Below are 27,720 nucleotides of genomic sequence, written 5' to 3' on the forward strand. Positions count from 1 at the left end.
ACGAACGGCCAGAAGCACTCTCGGTTTCGACGGAGGAAGTGGGTCGCGCACATGCACAGACGCGCCGCACCGCGCCATGCCGCCGCTTCGTTTCCGGTATCGAAATTTCCGGCTTTGGCAATTCGCGGTGCAAGAGGTTACACGACGAATCGTCCCCCCCTTCTCGTTGCTCTGCTCGAGAATTAAACTCGTTTAATTAACGACGCGTCGTCGAGTTGGACGATCGTGGGTCGATTACGGATCGTCGACGAGTCGCGAAGCTGTCTGTCATCGTTCTTCAACGTTCGATTAATTTTTTAACGGAGAAAGAGTACATCGAACGTTTCAATTAGCCGAGCAGATTTTACCGTGTACGTACGATCGTCGCCTGTTTTTTTTTTTTTTATTCCTAGTCGTGAAAAGACGAATTCGACGCGATCGTTACGTTAATCCTCTCTGTAACGCAACGTGACTCGAAAATCGTATTGTCGGAGAAGTTTCGTTTTGATCGCTTTGCCGTAACCGCTATACCGTTTCGTTCTTCCATCGTATTACACAACCTGTTTAGAATATTTTGTTATTTTCTACGAAAGATCGTATAAGTATTGCTCGATTCGATAATTCGCCTGTAAAATTAGATGCGATTCATAGAATCGGTGCTGTTTGCACTAACTTCGTGCACGGTATCGCGTCAAGTTTTCCCCTTGAAATTTGGAAATAGACAGTTTGGCAGGCTAAACGAGAAAGAAAACATCGGAGAGCGTAATTACAGGCTATCTAAAATCCCGATCAATAACGGTATCGCGCTTCTGGTTCTCGCAAGGCGGAAGCGTAGGAGCCGCGAGTCGACGATCGAGTGCTCGAACTCTCGTTGGCACCAGATCGATACGACAACGAACTGTAAAATCGTAAATGACACGATAGCAACACGCAACAGAATTCGCTGTATCTGTTTGCTAACCCTTGAATCGTAAAACCGCGTTCATTAAGCACGCGCTTAGCCAATACGTTGACGTCTCGGGCACTGAAACTGCAATTAGGGAAAGATCGCGCAAAGTATAATCTCGTATGACAATTGACAAATTGTAGAAAGTGCGACAGGAAAGTGCCAATTTGTTGGCGAAAAAGGTCGGTATAAAGTATTCGAACGCGCCGTTGCTTACAAATTATCTCCGCCGTGAAATATACCGATTAATGTCGATTTTCGTGTATCCACTTTATATAATTAGAATATTACATATATATATATATATATAATTTGTTGTACATAATAATTCGCAGTGTAAGAAAGCGAAACTACAATTAGAATCAGGTGAAAAGGCCTTTACCGATCATCGGAATAATAATTATAACGCGTGCGACGAACGAGTCTGGATGTTGCGAGTCGGTTAATGAAATCCTCTAACGATTCCGTATTAAAGAAACAGAAACGCGAATAGCTTAGTTAGCAGCAATTTCGCTTTGAGATTGATCCTCGGCTCCCGTAACCGGGTAACATTTTTCAACTCGACTCGATCGAGAGTGGAGAGCAGGATCGAAGCGAGAAAGTATGGCGTGCCACGAAATTACATAACGCAGCCAATAACCAACCGCGACGAATCAAAGGTTCTGCCTGCCACGCGATTGCATCGCGCTACGCCAAACACCACCTTTGGGAATACGAAAGAGATAAAGACCGAAAGTATTTTTTTCGTTCTTTCGAACTGTTCGTGATTGCGGTTTCATGTATTCCACTCGACTCCGTAACCGTTTCAATTGGGTACGATCGAGCAGAATCCACGGTTAATAACTCGTATTTCTTCATCCGCGCCGTCCACTTTTGTGTATGCGGTTTTAATGCTATTTACAAACGCGATATCGCCAGCCTTTCTAACTTTGAACTTGAATCGGACACTCGCACCGTGTTTGTATTCGTTTGCACGAAACGAGTATCAACCTCTCCAGGGATACTGACACTGAAACGAAATTAATCGAGCTGCAATGCGCGCGCTTATAGACGGTGTTCCTCGAGAAAGCGGCAAGCAGTTATTCCGAGGTTTCTCGATCAATTCGTTGGTCAAGGAAGAATCGACCTGCTACGTTTTAAACGAAATTTTCGCTAAAGTCTCGCCGAAAATTGCCGTCTGACGCAACAGAACCGTTCCAAGTTCGAAGAAACAGTGCCGCGGTCGAAAAAGGGTTAATCACTGCCACTTTCGAGGCGTGATTTCCACGGCCGGTATTCCATTCTTGGCCGACCACACCTGCGTGCAGCTGCACCTGCGACCGCCACGAAAACATCGCGATCGTTTCACGGCCGTAATTTCTTTGTGCCGTTGCTCCGACTCGTTACCTGTTAGCCGTCGATTCTTGCATGAATCTCACGGCGACCGAACCTTCTCCGAACGAATAAAGTCGAACGGAATAGACGTAGTCGTCGGAATAGACGTAGAAGAAACAGGAAGGTCTGCCGGAGAGCAAGGAAGGGTGGAAAATATGCAACGAGTGGGAGAACTCGTTTCGAGACAGATCGATGTCTTCGTGTCAAGGATACGTTCGTTTGGTTGGCGTAAACGAGCGACGACTTTCGACGAGCTTCCACGCTCTTCTTCGTCCTCTTCGAGAAGTTTGCAACCGCAGCGATCCGACTATCCGGGTCATCGACGGATTCCGCCGCTGTGAACGTGGCATCGAAATGTCAGGCGCCTATAGTTCAATCCCCGCGGATCTCTAATCTTCGGATCTTAGGGAAAAGTATATACCGCGAAATTGCCCCGATCGACGAATCTTCTCTTTCTAATAAAATAAGATAGCATAGATAGAAGTTCGCACAGGCTGTGACGCAAGAGTAACGCAATCTCGTGTTTCGATGCTAGGAAGAATATCGCGATACCGAGAAACTATCGAAGCATCGCTATTATGAATGATTCTATTGTATCGATAAAGCAAATGGAAACGAAGAATTCTATAGGTTTGATAAATTGATCGTCGTTCGTGCGATGCTGCGAGGAAGATGAAACGATCGTTAGATATAAATGTACAGATAGCACAATACCGCGATAATACCGCAATAATAGGTAGAATCTGCGTGCTACCTACCATTTGCGCGAGAACAAAAAGCACGAGCAAACGAGATTAACTACGAGCTATTCGAACGCGTTATTCGTACACGGCGTAATCCTAAAATACACGTCGTCCGATTATGAAGAGACTCTTTACGTTGGAAAAGTAAGATCACGCGCAAGTACTACTTCTAGTCACTGTACGATAATTCGCGCATCTTTCGTTTCGCAAAATTCTTCGACGCAATTTTCGTGTTTCCGTCGATCGCGCTATCCTTGTACGAGCGTTTCCATAAAACTTGGCTGCCAAATTAAAAATTGCCGGTCAAACTCACTTTCGTTTCGGCCGGCATCGAACGGCGGCCAATTAAACCGGCCGTTTCGTCAGAATTCCAGTCGAAACGGAGTTTCAGGCGGATCGATGGAAATCGGTCGCGCGGCCACCTTTGTCGCGCGCATATTTGCGGGGCGCGCGCGTGATGTCACATAGAAAGAGAGAGTCGTTACCGTTACGCAATGCGCGCCACGGCCGGAAGGTGTGTGCGAGCGAGCGAGCGAGCGAGCGTGCGTGCGTGCGTGCGTGCTTGCGTGCGTGCGTGTACGCGGCGAGAAAGTTGCGTGGCCCGGGCAAACGCTGACCTTACGTACTGCGCGTGCGCGTGTGCGGCCGAATCGTTTCGGCGCTCGATCGAGGCGATCGCCCGACAGCCGATTGCCGATTGCCAAAGCGCTCTTATCCTCTCGACGACGCTTCGAGCCTCGAGGAAGCGACGAAAGCGGAACAGAGCTGCGACCGTTTGTTTGCGTATGATTCGCGGTCGTCGCGTTTGTCCGCTCTTCGGACGGAATCGTTCGCCTCTTTGTAACGGTGTCACGCACGATCGTTGCTCGCTGGTGATTCGCGAAATGCCAAAGAAACGGATAATTAGAACAGCGTTTCTTTCGTTGAAACCTCGATGGTTCCACGTTAACGATTCGCTTAGGTAATGCTTCCGCGTATCTTAATCGTCGTACGTAGTAAATTACAAGCTTCAACGTTGCAGTTTGTTGTTTCAGCGATTAACCACGAAAATTACCGATGTTCCTGTCGAATCAATTAACGTCGAATTCTATTGTAAATATATATGGCTCCAATTACGATTACTCGTATCTATATAAATATACGTAAATCGCTTGTAAATAGCTGTAACGTTGAACTACCTGCCTAACGGATATCGCCGACTGTTTCAAACATTTATCGTCTACACTACAACGAACGAAATTATTGGTCGAAAGAATCAACCCTCGACTTCTAATCGAAAATAGTCGAAGAATGCGGAGAACTGGAGGATTGCGCGGTAACGAGCTCGAGACTCGACGGAAGAAGATCGACGCGTGGATGCGCCGGAAGCGGGTTTCGGTGGCGAAACGCGGAAAATAGACGAGGTGAAAATTCCTCGGTTCTCGAAACGACGCGAGTCGAAAGCGGGGATGTGTTCGGTCGATGCGGCTAGACACCCACCCTTCTCCGCTGACGCGAGGGCGAGTCAAGGTCAAGCAAGGTCGAGCCCCCCGGAACCTCCAGGAGAACTCGACTCGTCGCTAACGAGCCGATACGAACGACCGTACGCGATTAAAGACGCTCGAAGATCGCAGAAAACGATCTTCGAGATTTCCGCCGCCGTGAAACGGTCGTTTCGATTCGAGCTTGGACGACGCGGACGCGATTAACCGTTCGCCATCGTTCCGGTTATCTCGCGTCGTATTTTAAACGTGTTTTATACGCACCAACTTTTACTCGCTTCGGAATCGAACGCAGATTGAGAAACTTTTTTTCAAGCGTCGATTAACGCCTCTTGTACGAGTCTCGACGGAGCGGTCGAATTACAGCGAAATTATCGACCGATTAAATATCTCTGATAACCTCGCGAAGAGTTAGGATTCTGTCTGTGAAAAGCCGGAGAATTTGTCCGTTCGCGTGGTAGTTTGATACGTTCGTCGCCTCGTTGAAAAATTAACTCGGTCGCGACAGGGTTGGCAAGAAGTTAGGAGCAGAAATAATTTTGCACGATCCATCGTCCGTTTCCTCCGACTGCTATATATTCCGTGGCTGTGAAGAGGAAACGGTGGTCGCAAAATGGTAGGTTCGAGGACGAAATTGTCGACGTATTCGAGTCGAATCAATATTATTACGGACAACGTGGACGAAGAGGCAAAGGGAAAACGAGCGTGCCTCGGTAACAAGCCATTTATTTACAACTTCGTTTCGAATTGAAAACGTCGAGCGGACAGGAATAATTTAACGATCGCACGTACGAGTTCTCGCTGCGTATCCAGTCACGGGGGGGTAGGTGCATCTGAAATGCACCCTCGTAAGTAGAGATTTCGTCGAGGGTGTGTTTTCGGGGTTAACAGAGGTCAACGGGATCCTTAAACTCTGACCCGAACGATACGATCTTCCCTGGCTTGCGTTCGTTCGCGTCGAGAAAATTTTATTCGCCAATATCTTGGACTACTCCGCGAGCTACTCGAGATACAAAATTTTCCATCTTTCGTCCAAAGATCGATCCTCTTCCACGTAACCAACTCGTTAGAAACGGATGGTCGACGCTCGTCTCGCGTCCGATCAGGTAGAACCAGTAAAAGTAAACGGTGGCGAGCTTTCTCCGGTTTGCAGGTCGGTAAAAGCTCGTCTATCCAATTTCGCGTCAGCTTACGATCTCGTACGAAGTCGACGCATCGCGTCCAAACGAATATTTCGAGTTACGCTCGGCCAAATATCATCGGCCCGTCGTCGCGTTCCAAAAAACGACGACTAAGCGCATAAGCTCGTTTTATTCCACGTCCGTGACTCCTCTCGTTATTCCCTCCCTTATCCTTTTCGAGTTTTTCGCCCTCCGTTTTCTCTCTTTTGTGCTCGCCTCCTCTCTCTCTCTTTTGCTCTTGTTACTCGATAAACAAGCAGACCTGAAACAGCAGTCTGTTCCCGGGCGAGAAGAAGAAACCGATCGTTTGCTCGACTACCTTGCCAACGGTTAAACACACCCGTTGGCTCGATCTACGCGGTCGTAATTACCGATTCAATTCACGGATCCGTCCGTGGCGTCGAGAGATGCCGAGATCCATTTATCGTCGATTGCCTCTCGATGATCGACTTCCTCGAGAAACGCGGCTACGTCCGCTAGAATTTCAACCTTGCTTCCGGTTCTCCCGACTTTCTCGCGCGCTACATTTCGCGGGGATTCAATTTTACTATTTAATTTCACAGCAGAAAATTGCAACACCGGTAGAACCGCTTTACCAACCAAGCTGCTTTTCGGAAAAACAAAACTCGATACGAAAGTTTATTCGTATCTTTGATGGAAAATTCTGGAATGTACGTTTAGTCGCGAAAGTCTTTGAAAATGAATTTCTATCAAATATCGTAGCAAAATCAACGTATCTGTTCGATTTCGAAAATATCGATTGAAATATAGTTTCTACAAAATGTTCATTACGATTTACACGTGTTTGAAAAAGTTTTCAAAAATAATATAAACGTACGTAAATCATAAGTAGTATATAGTTGTTATTAGAATACGATTAATTTTAATAAAAACACGTCGTCGTTTAAAACTGACGAAAGCGTGTAAAGAGTACAATATCTGCGAGGAATGGACGACGAGCAAAATATAATAACACAACACGATCCTGTTCTCGTCCGAATTTCGTCACTGAATTTTCATCAGACACGCAGACCCGTCTGGGGCGCAAATATCGTGTGAATTACGCAACCGAACGCCGCGCGTTTAACCGTGTGGGCGCCGAAAGGTAAACGCGATAAAAAGCGGTCGACACACTTCTTTCTGGTTCGCGTGGTGATCCCTTTGGTTTTACGAGAGGAGACCGATAATGGAGCGAAGTGGTGGTCGGAAAGCGAAGCGAAAAAAGAGGAGGAAGATCGAGAGTGTGGCGAGGCGAAGAAAGCGCGAACTAGCGCGGTCGATTCGCGGCAGTCATCGAGCGTGCCGGTTCGAGTCGATTTTCCACGGCGATTTTTCCTCGGCTGCTGCCATGAGAAATTGCTTAATGAAGCCGCGAGGTTGGCACTGCCTGAAAGGAAGGTAGAAACGTTGCAGTGGGTCAAGGAGAGACACACCGGCTTTCACTTCCTCTCCGCAGCGCCGCGCTATACCCCTCGAGAACACCTCCCATGCCTCTCTTTTTTTTTTTTTTTCCTTCGTGCTTCCTCAGCCTTCTCTCGGGGCTACCGTTAGGAAGCGATCTAACCGCTCCCAGCGTCTAATGGTATAATCTGTTTTCACCGGAATCGTAATCGATCGCCATAGAAACGCGTATAACGAGCGTACGCGTATTTGACGCGAGCTTCGACGAAATTAAGATAGTCGAGAGACGCGTAACAGTGAATTTCGTTTATTCGACAATTGTAATTGCTGCGATAAAGAATCGTATATTTCGACAGGGAACCCTTAGCTTTCGTAGTGAAAGTAAAACACGAAAAGCCTGCTCTTCGATAGCGATGGAAAAAAAGCTGACATTTTGCCGACGTTGATTTTGTGATTCCAGTGGACACCAGGGAGGTCCAGCCACACGATGCGAACGAGAAGGAACAACTGAGTCTGGCGAGCGTTAAAGCGGAACCAGGATCGACCGGTACGACGACGACCACCACGGGGACTCGTCTGTTGCACGGTATTCTCTCGCAGCACCCCCAGCAGCACGGTCTAGGCGTGCAAAATGGATACGGCCGTCACTTGGCCGGCCATGCTCAGATGGGCCAGCCGTCCTATACCACTGCCACGATCGCCACCACCAGTACACCAGGTCGATCTCAAACTACTTTCGCGAGTCTTTTCACAGCCAAGTCGACGAAGAACGTTTTTAGCAAATTTTATCGACTTTTCGATTCCGTTGCGCTACTTCGAAGCGAGAAATTTTGAAGAAACGAACGAATCGATCGACGCGGCTTCTGAACGACTCGAATATAATTGCCATAACAATTTTCAACGATCCCCGCGAAGAATTTATATCGATGAAAAATAATTGTAACGCGTATATGCAACGTATATTGCACGCTTTCGTCGAAACCTCGCAGTTGCGACTACAATAGAAACGCGGAGAAAGCAATGGAGAGGAGGATTGCGCGTTCGCGCAAGCTGGAACAAGTGAAATCAATTCGTGCGAGCGGCTCGAGGAAGATGCATCGAATCGCGTGCAAGGTCGTAACGAGACGAAAAACGAGCGATTTTTTCCGTTTCTCCTCGCTTTTTCTCCCTTTTCGTCGCGTAAAACAAGAGTACGTGGATCGATTTTCCATCGGAACGGCGCTCTGTGCTCGGCCAATAATAATATTTACAAAGCAATATCGACGGTTGGCTGGTAAACAGCCGACAGGAAATCACTTCCGGCGTGGCTTGGCCGCGGCGCGCCGAGCCGAGCCGGTAAACGTTTGACTTTCCTCTCTCGCCACGCTTTTCATGGGCACGCCGCCGCGAGTAAAGCGTTACGCTCGCTCCCATTGGCCGTTTCTCGACTAGTTCGTCCGCTCCACCAGCGTGCAATTCCCTCGCCGCTGACGTTAATCGTTAGAGACGACGAGCTGGCAATAAAAAGGCGAAAATTCCTGTTTAGCCGCCGCGCAGACCGGTAATATCGATTTCTCGACTTCCCGTCCGCCGATGAACCAAGATTTCACCACCGGAGCTCACCTGTGCGACACGAGACCACCCGAAAATCCCCCACCTTCTTACCCTGCTTGCACGCAAGCTTCCTAGAAGTCTACCGAATAATTTCAATCTTCTAAACGATAAGAAGAAATTAGAAGAGGATAAAATGGAAGGTATAAAAACGGGTCGAAAAAAGGCGAAAGAGAAGAAAAAGATAGCACGTAACGACGTCTCGCGTATATTTATATCGTCAACCTTGCACGTGATTCCACGTTTTGCAAAGTTTCGTTGCGTAAGCCAGACACGGGTGTAGTACTCGCGACGTGTTCCGTGCGATCCGGTTCACGAGTACCTCGTTTGAAAAAAATTATCAAATGATGAAAAAATCGACGAGTATCGCTGCCAGTCCTGAGATGAACTTTTACGCTCGGTACGCCTACGACGTACGCTCCGCGTAACGCGACGACGACGACGTCGATGACGGAAGAGGTGGCGCCAAACAGTGAAAAAGGATACGGACAGACCTACAGAGATACAGACGGACTAACATTTCGCGCGACACACAGGACCTTTTACGACTGGTTTCAGATCGTTTGCTTTCTCTGTCTGTTTCTGACTGTCTGGCTGCAAGCAGAGAGCAGAGCAGAGCAGAGCAGAGAGAGAGAGGGAGAGAAGGAGACCGTGGGAAGCACGAGCGATATGCATACCCAATGACCGGATGACCTTCGGCCGTTGCATAAAGATGCCTTTAATTGACGGCGCACGCGAAAACACGTTCGACGGTCTGGCACGGTGCTCGATAAAGCGACCGATGCTCCAAGTCGTTCGCTGCTCTGGACCACCTCGGAGACTTTAATTCGTTCGCGAAACACAAAGACCGGAGTAACCGAGCGTAAAGACCTGCGACCGCGGGTAATTCGGCCAGATGGCGCCTCCGAGTTCCCGACTCTCCATACACGGCCGTTTCACCTTACCTTAAACTATGACCCCGTTTCGTGATCGGAATTTCGATTCCAACCAATCCGGTCCATTTACCGGCGGCAGTCCTATATGTTTATTTCGCCGATGTGAAATTTCGCTTGCAAAATTTCACAATCATCGAGCGCCGCTGGGTTCCTCCGAAACAGCGCGCGGCGATGCTCGTGAACTCGATCGGCGGATCAAATCGTCCGCGCTCGTTTCGCGTTATCGCGTAATTATACGATGGAAACGTACGTAGAGTGGAAGCGTGCAAAACGTTGCAAAATCAACGAGACCAGCTGTGCACGCGTTTTAGTATCTATGCTTGGCTCCCTTTTTTCCTCGAGGTCAGTCACCTGCGCGCGACTACCAAACGAAACGTTTGTATGGTTTTATTTTTGTTTCATCGCATGGAAACAGGAAGCGGATCACTGCCAGCGAGCCCCGCCGACAGCGGAGTCAGCGACGTCGAATCCAGCACGTCCTCGGGCGGTAACGAGGACGCGAATCTTTTATTGAAAGCGAGGCTCAACCCTAACTCGTCCCTTCAGCCAAGTCTCGCGTCCCATCATTCTCATTTGTCGTCAGGTAAGCGCACACGTATATCCTACGTCCAATTATCCTACTATACGGAGTCTCGTCGTGTAACGATCTCGTTCGACCGATCTTTTTTCTCGGTCTTGTCTAGACGAATCACCTAGACAACAAGCGAACGATAATAGATCGTCCCGATTCTGTGCATATTTTATCCGACGGTATTTCGAAATAGTTCTGTTAAATCGCGTATCTCCGTTAAAATCTGTGATTCGTCGCGGCGCAACTGCTACAAAAGTTTCGGTGAATCACACGAATTTCCTCGACTACGGATTTGCTGTTACGTTTAGCGAATTACAAATCAAACTGTGCAACGATGTTTCCTTGGTAATTTGTATCAAACATAGAAGCGAATATTGGCATACCGTTGCATCGTGTGCAACGAATTTATAGGAAATGCACAGAATGCATTGCGGCAATCTATAAAACATCGCAAGTACAGTACTCGTTATGATAGTTTGCGAATGAAACGATTCTAGCAACGAAAATCGCATCTACGGCGAACGTGTTAAAAAAGGTTCGAACAAATAGAACGATACGATCGATGTAGGCGATACTTGCCGTTTGTTGAGTGGGAAAAAAGCGGTAAGATATTTGTCATTGTACGAACGTAGACGACTATATAGTTTCTTATTAGAAATCTCTGTGGAATGTCCGACAGCAGCGCTCGGCAGGTCAGCCTGTCACAGTCCTGGCGTTTATCCGTCGACGGCGGGCTTCCTGCCGCCCTCCTATCATCCTCATCAGCATCATCCCTCCCAGTACCATCCGCACAGAGGGAGTTCGCCTCACCATCAACACGGCAACCACACGATGGGCCCGACAATGGGACCGCCCCACCATCACCACCACCACCACCAAACGCAGAGTCTGCAACACTTGCATTATCGTCAGCCACCTACACGTAAGTTGCTTTATCATTTTCTCCTACTTTTCTCTTTTTATTCTTTCCGTTTTCGTCGTCACGGTGGCCCACGATATTGCCTTTCCGAAAGAAAACGGTAGAACACGTAGAAATTGTCTACACCGTGTTGGCAAAATCCCTTTATTTCGGAATTGCAAACGTGGCCAATATCGCGGTTGCAACGTTTCCAGGCAAATTGGAATTTTTAATTTCCGTCGGAATCTCTGCGAAAGTATCTGCGTTAGCTCGAGGTCGATGTTTTACACGGCAAAGCTGGTAAGTTGCAATAAAGTTCCCCTTGGAAGGAAAATTCTACGCTTTGCGTTCTCGTTGTTTCTTTTCTTTTTTTCTTTTTTTTTTTTTTCTTTGTTTTGCGAAAGCGTGTAAATGGAAGTTAAACAAAAGGCAAAGTATAAGACGTTTCTTGACCCCGTTTCCACGGGCTACAGGTTCAGCGGTACCAGACGATCTCGATGTCTCGGCGAATTCGATCGAACCCGACCACCAATAAGTCGGTAATTTCAGTATCTCGCGGCGATATCGAGAGAGAGAGAGAGAGAGATTCGATAGTCGTGACGCAACGTCGACGCGGCTCGGGTTTATTTCGGCTCGCCTGGGTATCGATTAATACGGAGTAAGAAAGAAAGTGTCTCAGCCTCTTAGGTAATTACAGTCGATAGATAATTTCACCGAGAAGAACCCGGTGGAAACGATAATTCGAACGAATCGATTCTACGTCGCGATTAGCTCCTTGCAAAATCGTTACGAAGAACGAAACGACCAAATCGTAGCGCCTTAAACATTCTTCGTACGCGTTAAAGTTGGAAATTCGTCGCTCAAATTCGCAAATTCCTGCACAGCGATTAAAGGAGTAGTTTTCCGGGTACGGTATGTACGACGCGCAACGTTAACAATGGAAACGGACGAGCGGTAGACACTCGAACGAACGAAACGAACTGGTCGGATCAACGTGTGCACGTTTATGCAAAGTGTTGCGATGTAAACCGCCGGCTGATATTTCCGGCAGTTCCGTGAAAATAGCTCGTAACGCTTTAGTGGAACAACCGGAGCGGCTGTTGCCGATTCGACCGCATTACGAATCCCGATAAATACACCTAATCCGCGCTCTAGCCTGTCATCGTTCTTCCTACGACCTATAAGCCTCGCGTCGCGAGTATAAGCGCCGGTTTCGAACGAAACCGCGACACGGATTACCCAGCGGACGAACGAAATCTCGATCGAGGCGACGAAGCATGTAGCGGGGTGTGTGTGCTGGGGCCGATGGAATCGCGATTCTCCGTGAATTCTCTGCGAGAACGATCCAATTAAAAGCACCCGGCGCTAGAAATATCGGTCAAGCCAAGCTCGTGCTCGATTTCCACGTAACCACATCGCCGGTGAACGCCAACAGCAGGAAACGTGTCTAGCTCGTCTAGTTGGACGAAAACGAAGAAGAGAGATGGAAAGAGCGCGACACTTCCTCGTGGCAGGTTGTAGATGCAAAGTGAAAGGAGTAGCGAGTTGCCTGCGGCAACAGCGGCTCCGACATAACCGAGGGTTCCATTAGAGTTAAAAGAGGAGAAGGAGAAGGAGAAGGGGGAGAAAAAAGCACAGGGTTAGGTGGTGTGTGCATACGGTGTATACGCGAGTTTCGCGTGGTCTGTTACACGCTACGGACGCTCGTCGTACCCTGTGTCGAGCTTCGTCATCTACGTCGGCAGAAATCGCAACAACGCCGACATCAGCCGAGCCATTCGTTCTCTTGACCCACTTGCCTTTCCCTGATTCAACGGCCCAGATTCGCTTCCTGGCCGTCGCGCGCGTCGATAGGATCGTCTCGATCCGCGGACCGATCTCTTCCGACGTTTCCTTTTTCCTCTCGCTCCGTCTCACGCGATTTTCTCAAGCACGTCCCATTTAACCGACCACGATTTCCCTTTCGAGCGAACGCTCGTAGAGAAAATCGTTACCTTATTGGCGGTAACAGCGGAATATAACCATTCGAATCGATACGCATGAGAAATAAAAGTTTCTCGGTATTAGCATTAGAATATATATAATTATCACACACTGTCGGTCTATGTCTTTCTGAATACAACTAAACAAATTTCAAGTAAACGTCGCAACGAATATTTACGCTCCTCGATTATTTTCTACGTCTATCGGTATTCTTCGCATTTACGTTTCTTCTAAATGCATGAACGTCCGCGATTTGATAACGACGTCTAACGGTTAACGATCAACTTTGATAGAACTGGTCGATTCAACGCCGAACAGGTACAACAACGCCGATCTAAATGCTGTCGGATATTTTGCGTTTGCGATTTTATTAAAAGCACGCGATTCCCTTTGCTGGTATTCGCATTTACTTCTATCGAACGAAGCGTATTTCGAATCGCTCGATCGTTACACGATTGCGACGTTGGTTGCGGTTCCTGCAGGTTTTCGAATTTCGAGACGGTGATGGCGCGAAACGAGCGCGACGAAGCGATTAAAGAGAGTCCGCCGGGTCCAGAATCTGCCAAGAGCGGTAATCGCACGCGGGTCGCGCAATCGCGCCCCTCTTTTTCGCCTTTCCGATCGCGTTCGACGAAACGACAGCTGATTTCGCCGGGACACACACCTGGCCCTGTCGTGATTTCAAACAGCCGTGCTCGAATTGGATCGCCGCCAAGGTTGCACCGCGCGAGTCTCGCTCGAAACGAGCCACCGAATGGAAAGCTCGTCGAACCGCTTCACCAGCTGAAACTTCGCTTCCAACCGATTCGATTACCGATTATACGCCGTCATTATCAATTATACAGACCACCGTATGGGAAACTGCATTGATTTTTATACATCGTGTACGGCTGATTCTTCGATCCATTACAACTTTATAATATATAGTTGCAGTTCCTGTTCGACGTTGCTGAAACGAATACGCTAGGAACGTCTGCGCCGGACTTTCCCTGATTGAAAGTGTTGCCGAAGCGTGGCAACCAGTTTAACCCCGTTTCTTTCGTTCCAACTAACGCCCGATTGCAAACTCTTCTATGCTTCTTCTAGCTTGTAACGGCTTATAGCACGGCTCGATCAGGTCGGACGTAACGTTGGTCGAACGATCGGACGAGATGTTTTTTTCCGATGAAAGATCAAAATAGAATGGCAAATTTCGGATCTTTTGTTTTCGCAATTACGGTATACGTACGCAGGTGCTTTTGGCCTTTAAAATACACACACCGGCTATATCTGTTTAGCACAGAAACGTACTTGTACGTTCCAAGAAAACTTGTACGTTCTTTTTCATTCTCATAGTATCCATCTTTTCGTATCAAAGTAGCACTAAACGCCAATGAAATTTAATATGCTCGAAGCCAATTATTATATATATATTTCCGAAACATCGTGTATCGCGGAATCGTAGCGTGAGCGTTAAAAGCGTGGAATTCGAAACGACCGGTTGTCTCGTTGCACGTTCTAAAGGTGATCGCTTAATTGGGACAGGCAGCTGAAAGCGGGCCGATTCGTGCGATCGCAGGGAAAATCTGCGCTGCGAATAAAATATCGTCCATCGGTACGTTCGCTGGAAACCCGTAATTGTTTAATCGCGCAGGAACATCTGTTGATGTTTCGGAAAAAAAAAAAAAAAAAAAAGAAAAAGGCGATCGCACGGATAGAAAAAAAAGAAAAAAAAATCTGCGCACGGTGACACACCGTGTGGTAGGTAGGCCCACTCGAGAGGCAGAGGCCGACTTGCCGAGTAAAAGTGTGCCGGATTGTATAATCGAACGTGAATAAGCAAAATGTTACGCCATAGCGATTTGGTAACTTTGCGGGGCGCCCCACCAGCGACGACCGTGTTCCCATTGCGGTGGCCGACCACGGTGGACGCGAACGAAAGCCGAGGGAAAATTCGACCTGCTCTTAAAGGGCCCTTCGATCGCAGGACCGCGACGCGGCTCTCCGTTACTGCTAGGTCCGATCGATTTACGGCAGACGTATTGCGTTACGCTACGGATACGGCCGGATCGGCTTCTCCGCGTGTTTACCGATCGTAGTATGGTAATTCGTAGGTGGAAACAGAATTTGATTTACGTAGGCACGTCGGGTCTGTGCTTCCTATCGTTTCTCGTTATCTTACGACCGTATCTTTCAGCCTGAGTACAAGTTCCGACCCAAGTAACACACAGATAATATCGGAAACGAGTATCTCGAAGGAAAGAAAGATTTCGTCGTTCGAATTGAATATTCCACGGTATGGTAATACGTAGTCGACGACGGAATCCCTGGTTTTAAAGTTCGTGGATGTCTTAGTCACCTTCTAACGTTCGCGAAGACCATCTTCGCTGCTTTCGATCGAGTACAGAGGGTGGTAACGAAGAAACGCGGTTCAAAGTTTCGATATTCGAAAAAGAAGGAGCGGAGATCGTAGCGTTGGAACGAACGAATCAACGATCGCTGTCGACCGCGTCGCTCTTTCACTCGTGTCGCCTGATCCGTTCTTCGAATAAGCGACATTCTAAAATTCAGATCCGGGCCGGTGCGTGCGCGAACTTTCGCACGTTGCCAAATGGCCCGAAGTTTTTCCGCGGTTTTGCCAAACCAGATTCGCCATCGGTCGCTTCTATCTAGAACGACGTACCAGATAAGCATCGGAAATAGACTGGGAACTGTAAGAAGCCGCCGTAAGCCACGCTAGCCAGCCTTTCCGCCTATCGAAAGGAACAAACGCGTCGTCTCGCTTGTTCCGAATCTCCTCTTACCGCGAGAACTGGTTCTCGCGAAATGGATAAAACCAACGAAATAAACGGCATTCTAGCGCGCTAACGCGAGACAAACTGACAAGAGCAAGCGACGAGAAGAGGACCGTAGTAGGCGCCACCGTTCGACCGGAATAGAAACGCGGCGAAGAATAGGCATCGGCCGGTTATTTTCGAATGGATCATCATCGAACTACGATTCGAGCAGTCAGAGGCTCGCCGAACGTGTGAAAGACCCTTCAGGCACGTCGGGAACGAAAGTTTCGCGCGTCTCGCGCTGGCACACAACGTGGCACACATTTTAATGTTGAGGACGAATCGTCGTAAAGCGTTACAAGGCTCCGCGAGCCGATCAAATCCCGATTAACCCTTCTCGTTGGTTGCGAGCCGGCTGCAGAGCCCGTTTCTGCCAACGTTCCATCTGCCTTCGAAAATCGACCAAACGCGTCGCTCCTCGCCTTTATAATTTATTCAACTCGGGCTATCCTGCCGTTGCTTTCGATCGCACAGCGGCAGAATCGATTCATCGTTCGAGCTTTTTCCGTACTTTTAGTCGTGACTCGATTAAAATGTCGAGTTTGTTGGGGAAAAAAAAAAAAAAAAAAGAAAAAAAAGAAACACGAAGATCGCGGTAGATTTTAACGGCTCTTCGTGGCGCGAATTACGACTGCATCGCGGCAAAAATATTTTTACCGCGCGTCCTGTGTCATGAAAACGTAATACCTCGCGATTCGACCGATTGGTAGAAACGGTGAACGATCGTTTACGATATCGTACGACGGCCTTACGATTTTGTATAACTACCAGTAACGTTCTACGAATGCGACGGTGTTATATTTCCAACGGCAGAATCACAAGCTAGTGCGAATTACATTATTAGAAGTACAAAGGTGCCAAGTTGTATACACCGTCACAGCGGAGTCGCGACTTTGCTTTAACCGCGTGTCAAAACGACGTCTGATCTTTCATTAGAATTCGTAAATATTAATTAACACGGTGAACGAAATCGACCAGGAATCGATTAGCATTCTAATCCGATCGTCGTCGTATCGAGAGAAAAAACTGGTTCTCGTCGAATTTTTGCGTCTTTCTTGGTTGTTCCGAGTTCCTTTGATCCGTCCGTTCGACGAACGATTTCGAAAACAGCTACGCGTGATTTCGAGCTTATTTCTGTTCGAGCAGGACGTGTAACACGGTTTCCCGGAACCTGTCATGTGATTCGGCGCCGAATTTTTCAGCGCGGCGCGATGCGAACTTTTGGCAACTGCGTCGACCGAAAAAAATGCAGGGAAACACGCGCGCGTATCCGAGACTCGGCCGAGCAACCTCGCGCGGATCGAGGATGTCCTGGTTGCCCTAGATCAAGTACTCGTCCGGATATTTTTAAAAGATTGCCAGACGCGAGCCCCGCCGACGTAATTCCGAACGCGGCAGCAGCGGCAAGGAAAAACGAAAGGTGGGAAAAAGAGGGAAAGAGAGCGACGAATCGACGACGGCGGAGGTGGTTTAAGGTGGTATCGGGGAAATCAAAGAAAAAATAGAACGCACGGCGAGCTGCTCCGGCGATCGATGTCGAATAACAAGCGACCGTGAGTCGCCCGACCAGAGAAAAACACACCGATGCCGAACGAAATTCACCGTTTAGCTTGGTTCTCGATTCGTCACGCGAATTCCACGAATTTTATTATTCTACGAGCTTTCTCGTTGTAATAAAACGCGTGCTTTATCTACTTCTTAATAATTCAAGGAAGCTGCTCGATCGATTGAAAGGGTTAGGGTCGGAAGGTGGAATTCGACAGGTGTTTCCCTCGAGAATGTAATAAGCCGGATAAGCGTGTATTGTCAACGTATGACAGAAAGCAATTCGAACCTGTCTTGGAAAAAATCCCGGTCGTTGCTACGAGATTAAGATGCGAACGTTTCGCACGGTTAACTACGACGTAAGCGAAGCCACTTACACAGGTGCTCGTTATCAGCCGTTAGAAACCGGTCTAAACGATCGAGATAGTTTTCTGTATGATTGCGACATCCTCGAGATCGAAACCTGGTTAGATACGATGTTCGCGACCGATCTATTTTTCTTTTCTTCTTTTCTTCTTTTCTTTCGGAAGGCGTGTAACGAAATCTTGAACATCGGTCGGCGATATTTCGGTTTCCTATAAATTATCGCGTGAATTAAAAGAAGAAACGAAGATGAGATAGAGAGGATAGACGGATGTATGTGTAGTGGGAAAAAAAATTGCGGAGGAGAAAATACGGTTTCTGAGGCGATGGCCGTGCCGAAAGGGTCGTGCGTGTTGTTACGTAACGCCTCGCGTAGCAGCGAATAGCAGCGAATAGCAGCGAGTAAAAATAAAGGAACGAAACACGATGCAGAGTGGATTCTGAGCATAGACTGGGTCTAGGTCTAGGTCGACTAGGCGGGGCGTATGGTTATATACGTACGCTGTCGTTCGTACGGTACTTGGTTTCCTCGTACAGGTCGATCCTCCTCGCTTCGAGGCTTCTCCCCGATCGCGATTATTCGCCGCAGGACGACCGCGGCCGCGTTACGATTTATTTTCGTACGTTCTCGATAGCACATCACCTCGCAGGTGCGATCTGTACGCAGAATATATTTCACGGCTTTTCGTACGTACCTCTCCCACGAGATACGATTATTCTTTTGTACGAACGACTTTTCACGAGGCGATACATCGGGGGAAATCGGTCGCATCGTTAACGCGTTACGCGAAAGTGTGCTCGCCGATGGAACGCGTAGAAAGCGAGGCTGTGTGGTGCGCTCAGTTTGCGTTTGCCGGACGAAACGCGCGACCAGCCGCTGTTACGGTAACCAAACAAATTCCGCAGGCGCGAGTTGACGTACAACTAGCACGAAATTATCGTATCGTAAACTCGTTGTCCGGTTTCTCGCGATAACTCGAACGCGAAAGTGCGCCGTAGCGTTTGCTCGACTAGCCCCTCCCCCCCGCTCACCTCGTTTCTCACCGCGAAGAGAGGAAAAGTCCAACGGGCGAGAAAGCAGCACGGCACCATCGGCAGTCAGCGAACAAGCAGGTGCAACAAAGGCGGCGCGAGCAAAAACAAAAGGAGCGAAACAAGCGCCATGGCTGAGGCTAAGCTAGGCTAGGATAGGCCAGGCTAGGCTAGGCTAGGTCTAGGTGTAGGTCTAGGTCGACTAGGAAGGGGTGCGCCGGTCTACTTCCTGGCCTAGTAGCGGGGAATCGCCTTTTCCGTCGACATAGCGCTCCATGCGCTCACCTCCTCGCTACGAAACCCGATATTTCCGTGAAAGATAACACTGGCCTGCGTCCGTATTTAAAATAGAATATCGCGAAAATTCCTTTCGTCCGTACCACCATCGAATATATATCAGAGTTCGAAGTGTCTATGAAAGCGAGAACGATTATTACGCTAATCGATTCGTAAAACAAGGTTGCTGTAAAAAGTTTCTTTCTCGTTGCGAGCGAGACTATCGAGAGGAGAGAGAAGAAAAAAAAAGAAAAAAGAACGACATAGAAAGCGAATGTGTTGAAACAAAAAGTGCATTCACACCGATCGCACGTGACGGTTACGCTGCCATCGCATCGGGTGCTGATTAATGTCTTCTTCGCGCTCCGGAAACGTAAACGGTGTCGGATTTTATAGTAGGCCAAGACACCACGGAGTTTAAAAAACCGCCGCGAAAGCAGGAAACAACGTTCCGCCGTGAATTCGACACGATTTTCAAAAGGAGCAATCGACACCGCGTACAGTATTACACGAGCGAGTTGCGCACGTTCGCGTCTTCTTTCGTTCATAGAGAACAGGCATTCTTCAGAGAGACTATCGTTATTCGCGTGTTATACGCCTTTTTCGTTGATAATTTTCCTATTTTACGAGTTTTCGTACCAGTACGTAGACTACGTGTAGAGCGTAATCGAAAGTGATACGGGCTCGACAATAACCGCGTAGTTGGTTGTAACAGCGAGCCACGTTGAATATTTATGAGCATGATTGAACTCCGGCATTCGTTACGATACCGCGAGGGGAAGGTTGCGGCGGTAAATTATTCGACTGAAAATTTTCGTTCTCGAAAACGTATCTAAAAACTATGGAGGCGCGCTGTTAAAGAACGAAACGTTAACGCGCGCGCGACGCGATAACATTTCACGTTTCACTTTCAACGACGCGCGCCATTCAACCTGCGCGAACACAACGTCACGCCAGACGAAACCGGAAAACGAATTGCCGACTGCGTGACGAGGAGAATCGAAAGGCTGTCGTCTCGCGGTTACCGGGATACGTGTCCAAAAACTCAGCGTGTCACCCGGTAAACGTTCGACGGTTCCCGCCTCTGAATACGAAAAAAGGCACGTACGAGCGAGCGAGTCAGCGAACGAGCGAGAAAGAGAAAGAGAGAGATGCATGCCGTCGTCCCGGTGAATTTGTAAATGGCCGCGTCCGGAAGTGGCGCGATATTTTGCGCGTCGATTTTCGGCCCGCTGCCCCCCTGCTGGTAGGCAAGGAAGAAGACGAAGAATCGGCAGAGAAGAAAAAAGTACACGGGGTAGAAGAAAGGGGGAAACAGAGGAAGGAGCAAAGGGGTAAAGGGGGAAAGGATATAGGGACGAAGAAAAAGAAAGAGAGGAGAAAGAAGGAGAAGGAAACGAGACACGGGTTTTACAGATAGGCAGAGGCAGAGGCAGAGGCAGAGGCAGAGGCTGGCAGCCGGGCGAACAGGCAGCCGGCCAGCCAGCCAAGCCTCGCAGTAAGCGTCCTTCCTGGGTCTCTGCCCCTACCGACGTATGTATTGTAGTATTGTATATTTGCAGTGTACGTATTATCAGAGCGAGTTCCTCTGTGTGTGCACTTGTCGGTGTCCGCGACCGTGTAGGTGCGGTGTGTTGCGCGCGTTCACGCACACGTATCCACGCACGCATACACGTAATAGAAGCATGCACACTATTGCACACTCAGTCGAGGTTGTTGAATGTGTGTTGAGCGCCGCCGCCGCCGCCGCCGCCACCGCCGCCGCCGCCGCCGCCGCCGCTGCCGGCAAAAATGCATAGCGCTGTTGCACCAGACGGTTCTCAACCGGACAGACTTCTCTTTCTTTCTCTCCGTTTTCTCTCGCTCTTTTTTCCCTGTCCTGCGGCCGTCCCGCGTGTAAAAGTCATCGCTGGTTGATCCGGCTTATCGACGAGACGGTGAGCCGAATCGATTAACCGAAGGGAATTGTTCCCCGCGAACCCTCTCGACCAGCAAATCCGCGGGAAAAATATTTGCGATGCGCCGATGATGTTGTCACGATAAAATTAATCGGAGCAAAGGATGAAACAAGCGAGGCAGAAGGGGGAGCTTCGCGAGCGGGGAATAAACGATGCTTCTTCAAGGCCTCGCGTACCCTCCCCGTTTTCTTCTACTACCGGTTCGAAGACCACTATCGCGCCACGTCCGATTTGCTCGTCTTAACCTTTCGCCCAGTTCTCCCTGTCTCGCGCATATTTTCCACCTTTTTCGACGACCATTTACGTACATTCTGTTCTTCTCGCCAAAACGTTTCGCTTCTCGTTCCACCGATTCGATAATACCACGATAATACGATGATCGATCCGATGATTGGTTTTCCGATTATCCGATTTTCTTATCGCCATCGAACGAGAAGAACGATAACAACTCGATCGAGATTCGATAGCGACAATTTCGTACGGTAGACGATTACTTTCGTGGAGGGGGAAATCGCGAGACGTCGACGATCTCATCATCGTCGAAGTTATCGATTCTTTCCCTCCAACATCGATTCCACCAACTTCTTAACTCGTCGCGCTAATTGCCAGCGAAAACATTTTCACCGACGTCGATCTCGCCGCGTGCAAATAATTTCTCGTCTCGTTGGTCGCAGTCGAATTTCCAGCGTGTTCCTTGCAACGACGCACAGAGTACCGGCATAGTCCGTCATGAGGATCACTTTCCTTATTCCTATTATACTAGCTCACGCACGCCCTCACATGCGCGCGGCCGCGTGCACACACGCATCGAGCCGGTGATACACATGTATACGCGAGGCTGCATCGAGGAAAGAGGAAGAAAGGAGATCGACAGCGTGGAAGAGAGAGAGAGAGAGAGAGAGAGTGAGACGACTCGTGGGGAAGGGGCGCGGTGGGGTACGATGGGCTGGGATCGTGGCACAGAGGAGCAAGGGGGGAGAGGGAAAAGAACTGCAGCTAGAGTACCACGCGAGTATAACGCCGAAGGCACGTATCGGCGGTTTTAGCGAGGTATAGACGGTGACCTTGTCGCCGGCAATTCACCCCGTCTGTCTTTCCTTTCTCTCTCCCTCTCTTTTTCTCTACTCGCACGACCTCCCTCTGCCTTTCTGCACCTCTCTTTCTTTCCCTCCATTGACCCTCTCCGACACTCTCCGCGCTCACGCTCTACCACCGCGTCCTTTCTCGACGTCGCTACACCCCTCTTCTCGTTGTCGACCTCTCTTCCGTCTCCCCGCGTGTTCGTGTGATCGCTCCGTCCCGCTCGCACTCCGTTCTTCCACGAATGCATCGCGGCTAGCGTGCTCCTCGTTGCACTCGTCACGAGCGACGTCACTACGTTCCTCCGTCCTTCTTTCCGCTCTTCCCGGTCCCCTATAACTGCTTCTTTCTTTCTTTCTCCCTTTCTTTCTCGGTGTTTCGAGTTATTCGATCGTACGTTCTCCTCGTGGCGTACGATCTTTTACGTGCGACAATGTCCTTCCTCTTTTCGCGCTCGCTCTTTCGATCCCACGTAGCGCGATGCAAAAATCTCCGAGCAATCTCCTTCCACGTTCCTCCGACTGTTTTTCGTGTCACGTTTCATCGAAAAAGAAAAAAAAAAAAGAAAGAAAAGAAAAACATCGTGTAATCTCGTGGTGATATCGTTGTTACCTATCTCTTGATTTTCCTCTAAACGTTTCCTCCTCGTTTCCCCGATTCGTCTCGAATCGGCAACATTTCTATTTGCTTCTAACGTCGTGTTTCCGCGCGTCTCGTCCTCCTCGTCCGTCCTCTTCCTCGTTCCACGTTCGTACACGGAACTGTTCTCGGTCTCGGTCCCCGCTCCCGCTCCCACCTTCCAGTTAAAAGTCTGCTCGGTGAATCGCGAACTTTGCAGGGTACATATTTGCATACGCGCAATATAAAATGCCGGTGAGTGTACGTTCACTTTCGTTCTCGTACGACGCGCTTTCTTCCGCGTGGCCTTTCTCCTCGTCCCTTTTCCTTTCTTCCCTTTCCTTGTTCGTCGATCTCGTCTCGCGTGCATCCGACCATGGGCGGTACAGCCGTCTGTCTCTCTCGCTTTCCTCCTTCGATTCTCGTTATCTCGGCCGCAGGCCTTCGACACTGTTCTCTGAAACGAGCCCTGTTCGTCCCATATACGTCGCGCGAGTCCCGTGCATACCCAGCGGGAAAAGGCCGATTGACTTTTACGTAACGCGTCACCGTTATATTTACACAACGATATCCGTGACAATATTTTCGTAAGAAACTCGAACGATGATTCGTAATAGCAATTTGACGAGCGAGCGAAAAGTCATGGTACGACGGTATATTATACATGCGGACACGTGTGATCGAAAAGAGAAACGGCATACGCGCGAATTTTTCTTTCGCTTCGATCAGCAGATTTCACGCTCATCGCCTCTTTATCGAGCTGGTTTGACGGAGGCGCGCGCGAGAGGCAACACCGTTATCGCGAAGAGCAGCACGGTGGAGAGCAACGGCGGCAAGGGAGATTAGCCGAAGGAAAAGAGAAGAAGGGGTTACGCAACGCGGCACGAATTGCGAGCGATGAAAAAGTCGGTTCTCATACCGGTAGGGGCCAGCATCCGTATACCGTGTGACGCAATCCTTTGACGATCTTTTCTGCGGGTGTTAAAGCACTTCCTCGGTAATATACGCATCTCTCTGTGATCTCGCCGCGTTCCGATCGTTAACGCTTGCTCTCCTCTCTTCGCCCGTTCCTCTCTCTTTTTCTTCCCTCCTCGGTTTCAATGCGAAGGGCCAACACGCAGCATACGACGATGCGTAGGCACGTGTACGCTCCTCACGCGTACCGCGCATGAACCACGCTCGAAAATTGACAATTTCAAATGATTCATTTCCGGCGCTCCGCTCAGCTCCACTCCGCTCCATGGGGACCGGCTCTCCTTCCCGTTGTCTCGTCGTCGTCGTCGTCGTCGTCGTCGTCGTCGTCATCGTCGTCGTCGTCGTCGTCGTCGTCGTTCCAGTCAACGGAGAAACAAAGCGAGACCGACGGACGACGAACAGAGAAGAAAAGCATCGTATATAGAGAAAGGGGAACGAAACTCGCGATAGAAAGAGACGCGCGTAACAGAGAACAGCGAGAAAGCGAAAGCGAGAAGAAGAGAGGCGGAGAGAGCGAAAAAGAGACGACGATGGACGCCGGTCTAACCGAGGCGGGTCTCTCGGACGCGAATTCACGCACACACGTTCGCGTCTAAATATAATGCGCACCGTGCTGCAAGGGACGAGCGCGAGCACGAACAACCGAGAGCAAGCGAGCACGACGAATATACGACGATGGTGTTGTCTCTTCTCTCTCTCTCTCTTCGGTTGTGTCGCGTTCATTCGTGGCACTCGGTGGCGCGAATGCACGCAGCTGCATCGTCGGTGCATACTGCACGCACACGCGACGTTGCAGCCAGCCTAGACCTAGACCTACTGAGCTAGCCTAGACCCGCGGATATATATGGTCTGGTGGGGAGGAACAGGAAGATGCGGGAAGGGGAGAGGAGGTGGGCTGTCTCTAGTACTATCGGAGAAAGTGAACGGGCATCAAGTACTTACGAACGTGGTAGTTCCGCGCGCACGAAACTTTTCGTGTCACGCGATCTTCTGTCCTCTGTATTATTTCTCTCGCTTTTCTTTTATTCTCTACATTTTTTCCCTTTCCTTTCCTTTCCTTTCCTTTCCTTCTCTCCCCTTCTTTTCTTCTTTCTTTCCTTCCTCGGAGATTCGAACGGTTACTTTTTCTCTTTCTCTTTCTCTTTCTCTTTAGTCGTGCTTCGTTACGCCTGCTTTCCCCCGGAGCAACATCGTCTCTTCGTCGGTACACACTGCAACGCCCATCCGCTTTATTATTACAACGGAAATCTCCGCGAGTCCGGCCTTGCCACCAACTGGCCGATATACGTCATTTCGTGGCATCGAACGCGGACCCCGGATCCCGTTGTCGCCTTTATCAATGCCGACTAGCTTTCTCCGCTCATCCTAAGTACGCTCTACCAACCAAGTTTTCGGAACGCTCGACAAACGCGGCATTTCCCAATATCGACGAATTCGTCGAAAACCACGTGGAAATCCCGCTACCTTCGCTGAATGCGCGCCTTTCTGTCCGTTTCGATTTCTCCGATTTTTAATTCCTGTTTCTCTCTTCCTCTTTCTTTCTCTTTTTTTTTTCTTCTTTTTTCTTTCTTCCGTCGCATTATGTAATATCGCAAAACTCGCGAACAAACGGTCGGATCGGAACGTCGCACCAAGCAGCAACTTATTTACATTCTCGTTGCAATCGTTATCTTATTATTGTAATTATTATACCGATTGATAAGTCGCTCCTTCCATATGAATACATGTCAATGCCACTGAACCAAATCATCTCGCGCGATCGTTTTATCAAATCTCGTTTAAAACGATAGCAGTGGTAGGGGCAAAGCACGATTTTGACAATTTTATCCTGGGTTATCCGTCACGCGATAACACCGTCTGATTTTCAACGGTGCACCGCTATGTCTGCGTCGTCGTCGATCCTACTAGTACGCTAATACGAACGCGTCAACGACGTCGACCTCGTTATCAGATAATTCCTTGCGTAATACGTACGAGAATTTTGCTCTGAATCTCGATTCTTTCGACGATTTCTTCCCGGAATAAGCTACTGGAGATCCCTTTTTTCGAACTGGGTGCTCAGCGTCGAGGAAAGACTCGAGGAACCAACGCCATAGCTACGCGAAAATATATGTGTACAGAGCCGAAAATAAATCAAGCCGGAGGAACGGGTCGCGATGGCTCGTTACGCTCGGATCTCAATTAAGAGACGCGAAATCAAAGGGTCGAAGTTCCAGTTTCCTTGGCCACTTTTGCTGCTGCTGCTGCTGCTGTTGCTGCTAACGCTCTGCTCTCTGTCTCCAGTCGGAATTTATACGAACCGACACTTTTGCCGGTCTAGAAGACAGCGGTATTACCTTCGTGCCGCCTCTAAATTCGGTATCAGCCGACTATTAAATATCCTCGTGGGTATTTTGCACCGCGAAACTTCTCTTTCCCTTTCTCTTTCTCCCTATCTCGCTCTCCCTCTGACTTGTCCCTGTTGGTCGTGTGTCTGCCGTTCCCGTTGGTTCTCTTCGAGGAGGCGCTCGTTCTCTCTCTCTCTCTCTCTCTCTCTCTTTCCTCGTCCGCTTGCAAGAAGTTGCGCCCACCGAGAGTGCGCGCCGATGGTCACTGACCTCGCACACGTCGTGTCCGCGACGACGGAAGAGGAGTCACGCATTCTTCCCATTCGGCCGTCGTCGTCTTGACCTCTGTCCGCTGGCGAACGAAAAGAATGCGTGCGACGTAGGCAGTACACGCGTTGGATTGGTCCGGGAATATAGACGCCTCTTTCGCTCGCAAATCCGTGTGTTTCTCGATTGGATGTCCCGAAAGTATCGGGATGATCGACTAAAACCCGACACTGTTGTTCCGGAATTAACGCGACGTAATTCTTCGGCTGCGAGTTCTCTCTCCTCTATTTCACTCTCGTTTTCATCTTCGTTTCATCTTAATTTCCTTTCCTTGATAGTATCACGCGTTCACTTAATTGTTTTAGTATAGTTTTGGACGAACAATCTTGGTTTCCAAGAAGTTAGAAACTTGGAAGGTGAAAAGAGAGAAGTTGGTAAAGGAGATGAACGACTCATGGTGTTTATTCAAGGTCTAACGATGAAACGATGCACTGCTTTTTTATTCCCCCGATGTTCTGTCGAACGACGTCTGCCGACGACAGAGTTAATGACTACCAAGTAGCTAAGTACGCGCGCTAGACCAGTCTGGAGATGCAAACGCGCGTCTGCACGCCCTGTGCATTTATAATGCAGCCTATATGCATCGCTAAACCGCTGGTCTTTTAGTTTCCAGAAATCTCGAGCGACCAGCATCGCGTAACGATGTGTACGGTATCATCGTGCATCTTTGAAATAGAAACTATACAGTGGTGTAGGTAGGCGTGATACTTTTGAAGCTGCAGCTGTACGTACGTTCGAAGCAGCATGCCCAGACACGTATACTATACGTCCACCTATAAGCGGAATAATGGGCTGCAAGGAACATAGGTGCACCGTGTTGGTCGTCGGACGTCGTAGTATCGAGACTTCCGGATACCAACGAGCCAGCTACAAAGAGCTACCCACCGCGATACGTGCAGCAGGAAACTAGTAATAAGAATCCCATCGAACGATCGACGAACTCGCGAAGAAACGTATCCTGCAAACGATGCACGCTCGCGATACTTCGATCCGAAGAAATATCCACCTCGGTGTATATAAAGACGCGGCTGTTTTCCTCCTATATTCCGTATCGAACGGATTTACTCTGCGGTCGTTAAGAAATTTATCGGCATTTTATTAATCGGCCATTGCAGCGTGTTAGCTTGTCGTCGAAATAAATCCCGAATGCGTTCTCTACGCGTGGATATTTTCAAAAATACGTTCTCTCCATCCTCTGTGTTACACACGTAGTGGAAACGCGTATCCGCAACACGTTCAGCGTAACTTCTCGGTTGCTATTTTTCCCAAGTATTTCCGTTTCGCGAGACGGGGCTGGAGGGGGTGGTGAGGCAAGAAGAGG

The 27,720-nt window shown here is 49.0% G+C and overlaps 1 protein-coding gene across 4 annotated transcripts in view; it reads left to right on the forward strand.

Moving 5' to 3' along the window:
- Positions 1 to 27,720, forward strand: part of Eip74ef (Ecdysone-induced protein E74) — a 143,644-nt gene that overhangs the window by 106,579 nt on the left and 9,345 nt on the right. For 3 of the 4 annotated variants that reach the window (XM_072022884.1, XM_072022883.1, XM_072022887.1), the window contains 3 exons: positions 7,566 to 7,823; positions 10,046 to 10,213; positions 10,881 to 11,123. In XM_072022884.1, coding sequence (XP_071878985.1) covers positions 7,566 to 7,823; positions 10,046 to 10,213; positions 10,881 to 11,123 — 669 coding nt within the window. The remainder of the gene's footprint in view (positions 1 to 7,565; positions 7,824 to 10,045; positions 10,214 to 10,880; positions 11,124 to 27,720) is intronic. The other variant, XM_072022885.1, reaches the window with a different exon arrangement.

The sequence above is a fragment of the Bombus fervidus genome, chromosome 3 (assembly GCF_041682495.2).
Source record: "Bombus fervidus isolate BK054 chromosome 3, iyBomFerv1, whole genome shotgun sequence".
Taxonomy (NCBI): Eukaryota; Metazoa; Arthropoda; class Insecta; order Hymenoptera; family Apidae; genus Bombus; species Bombus fervidus.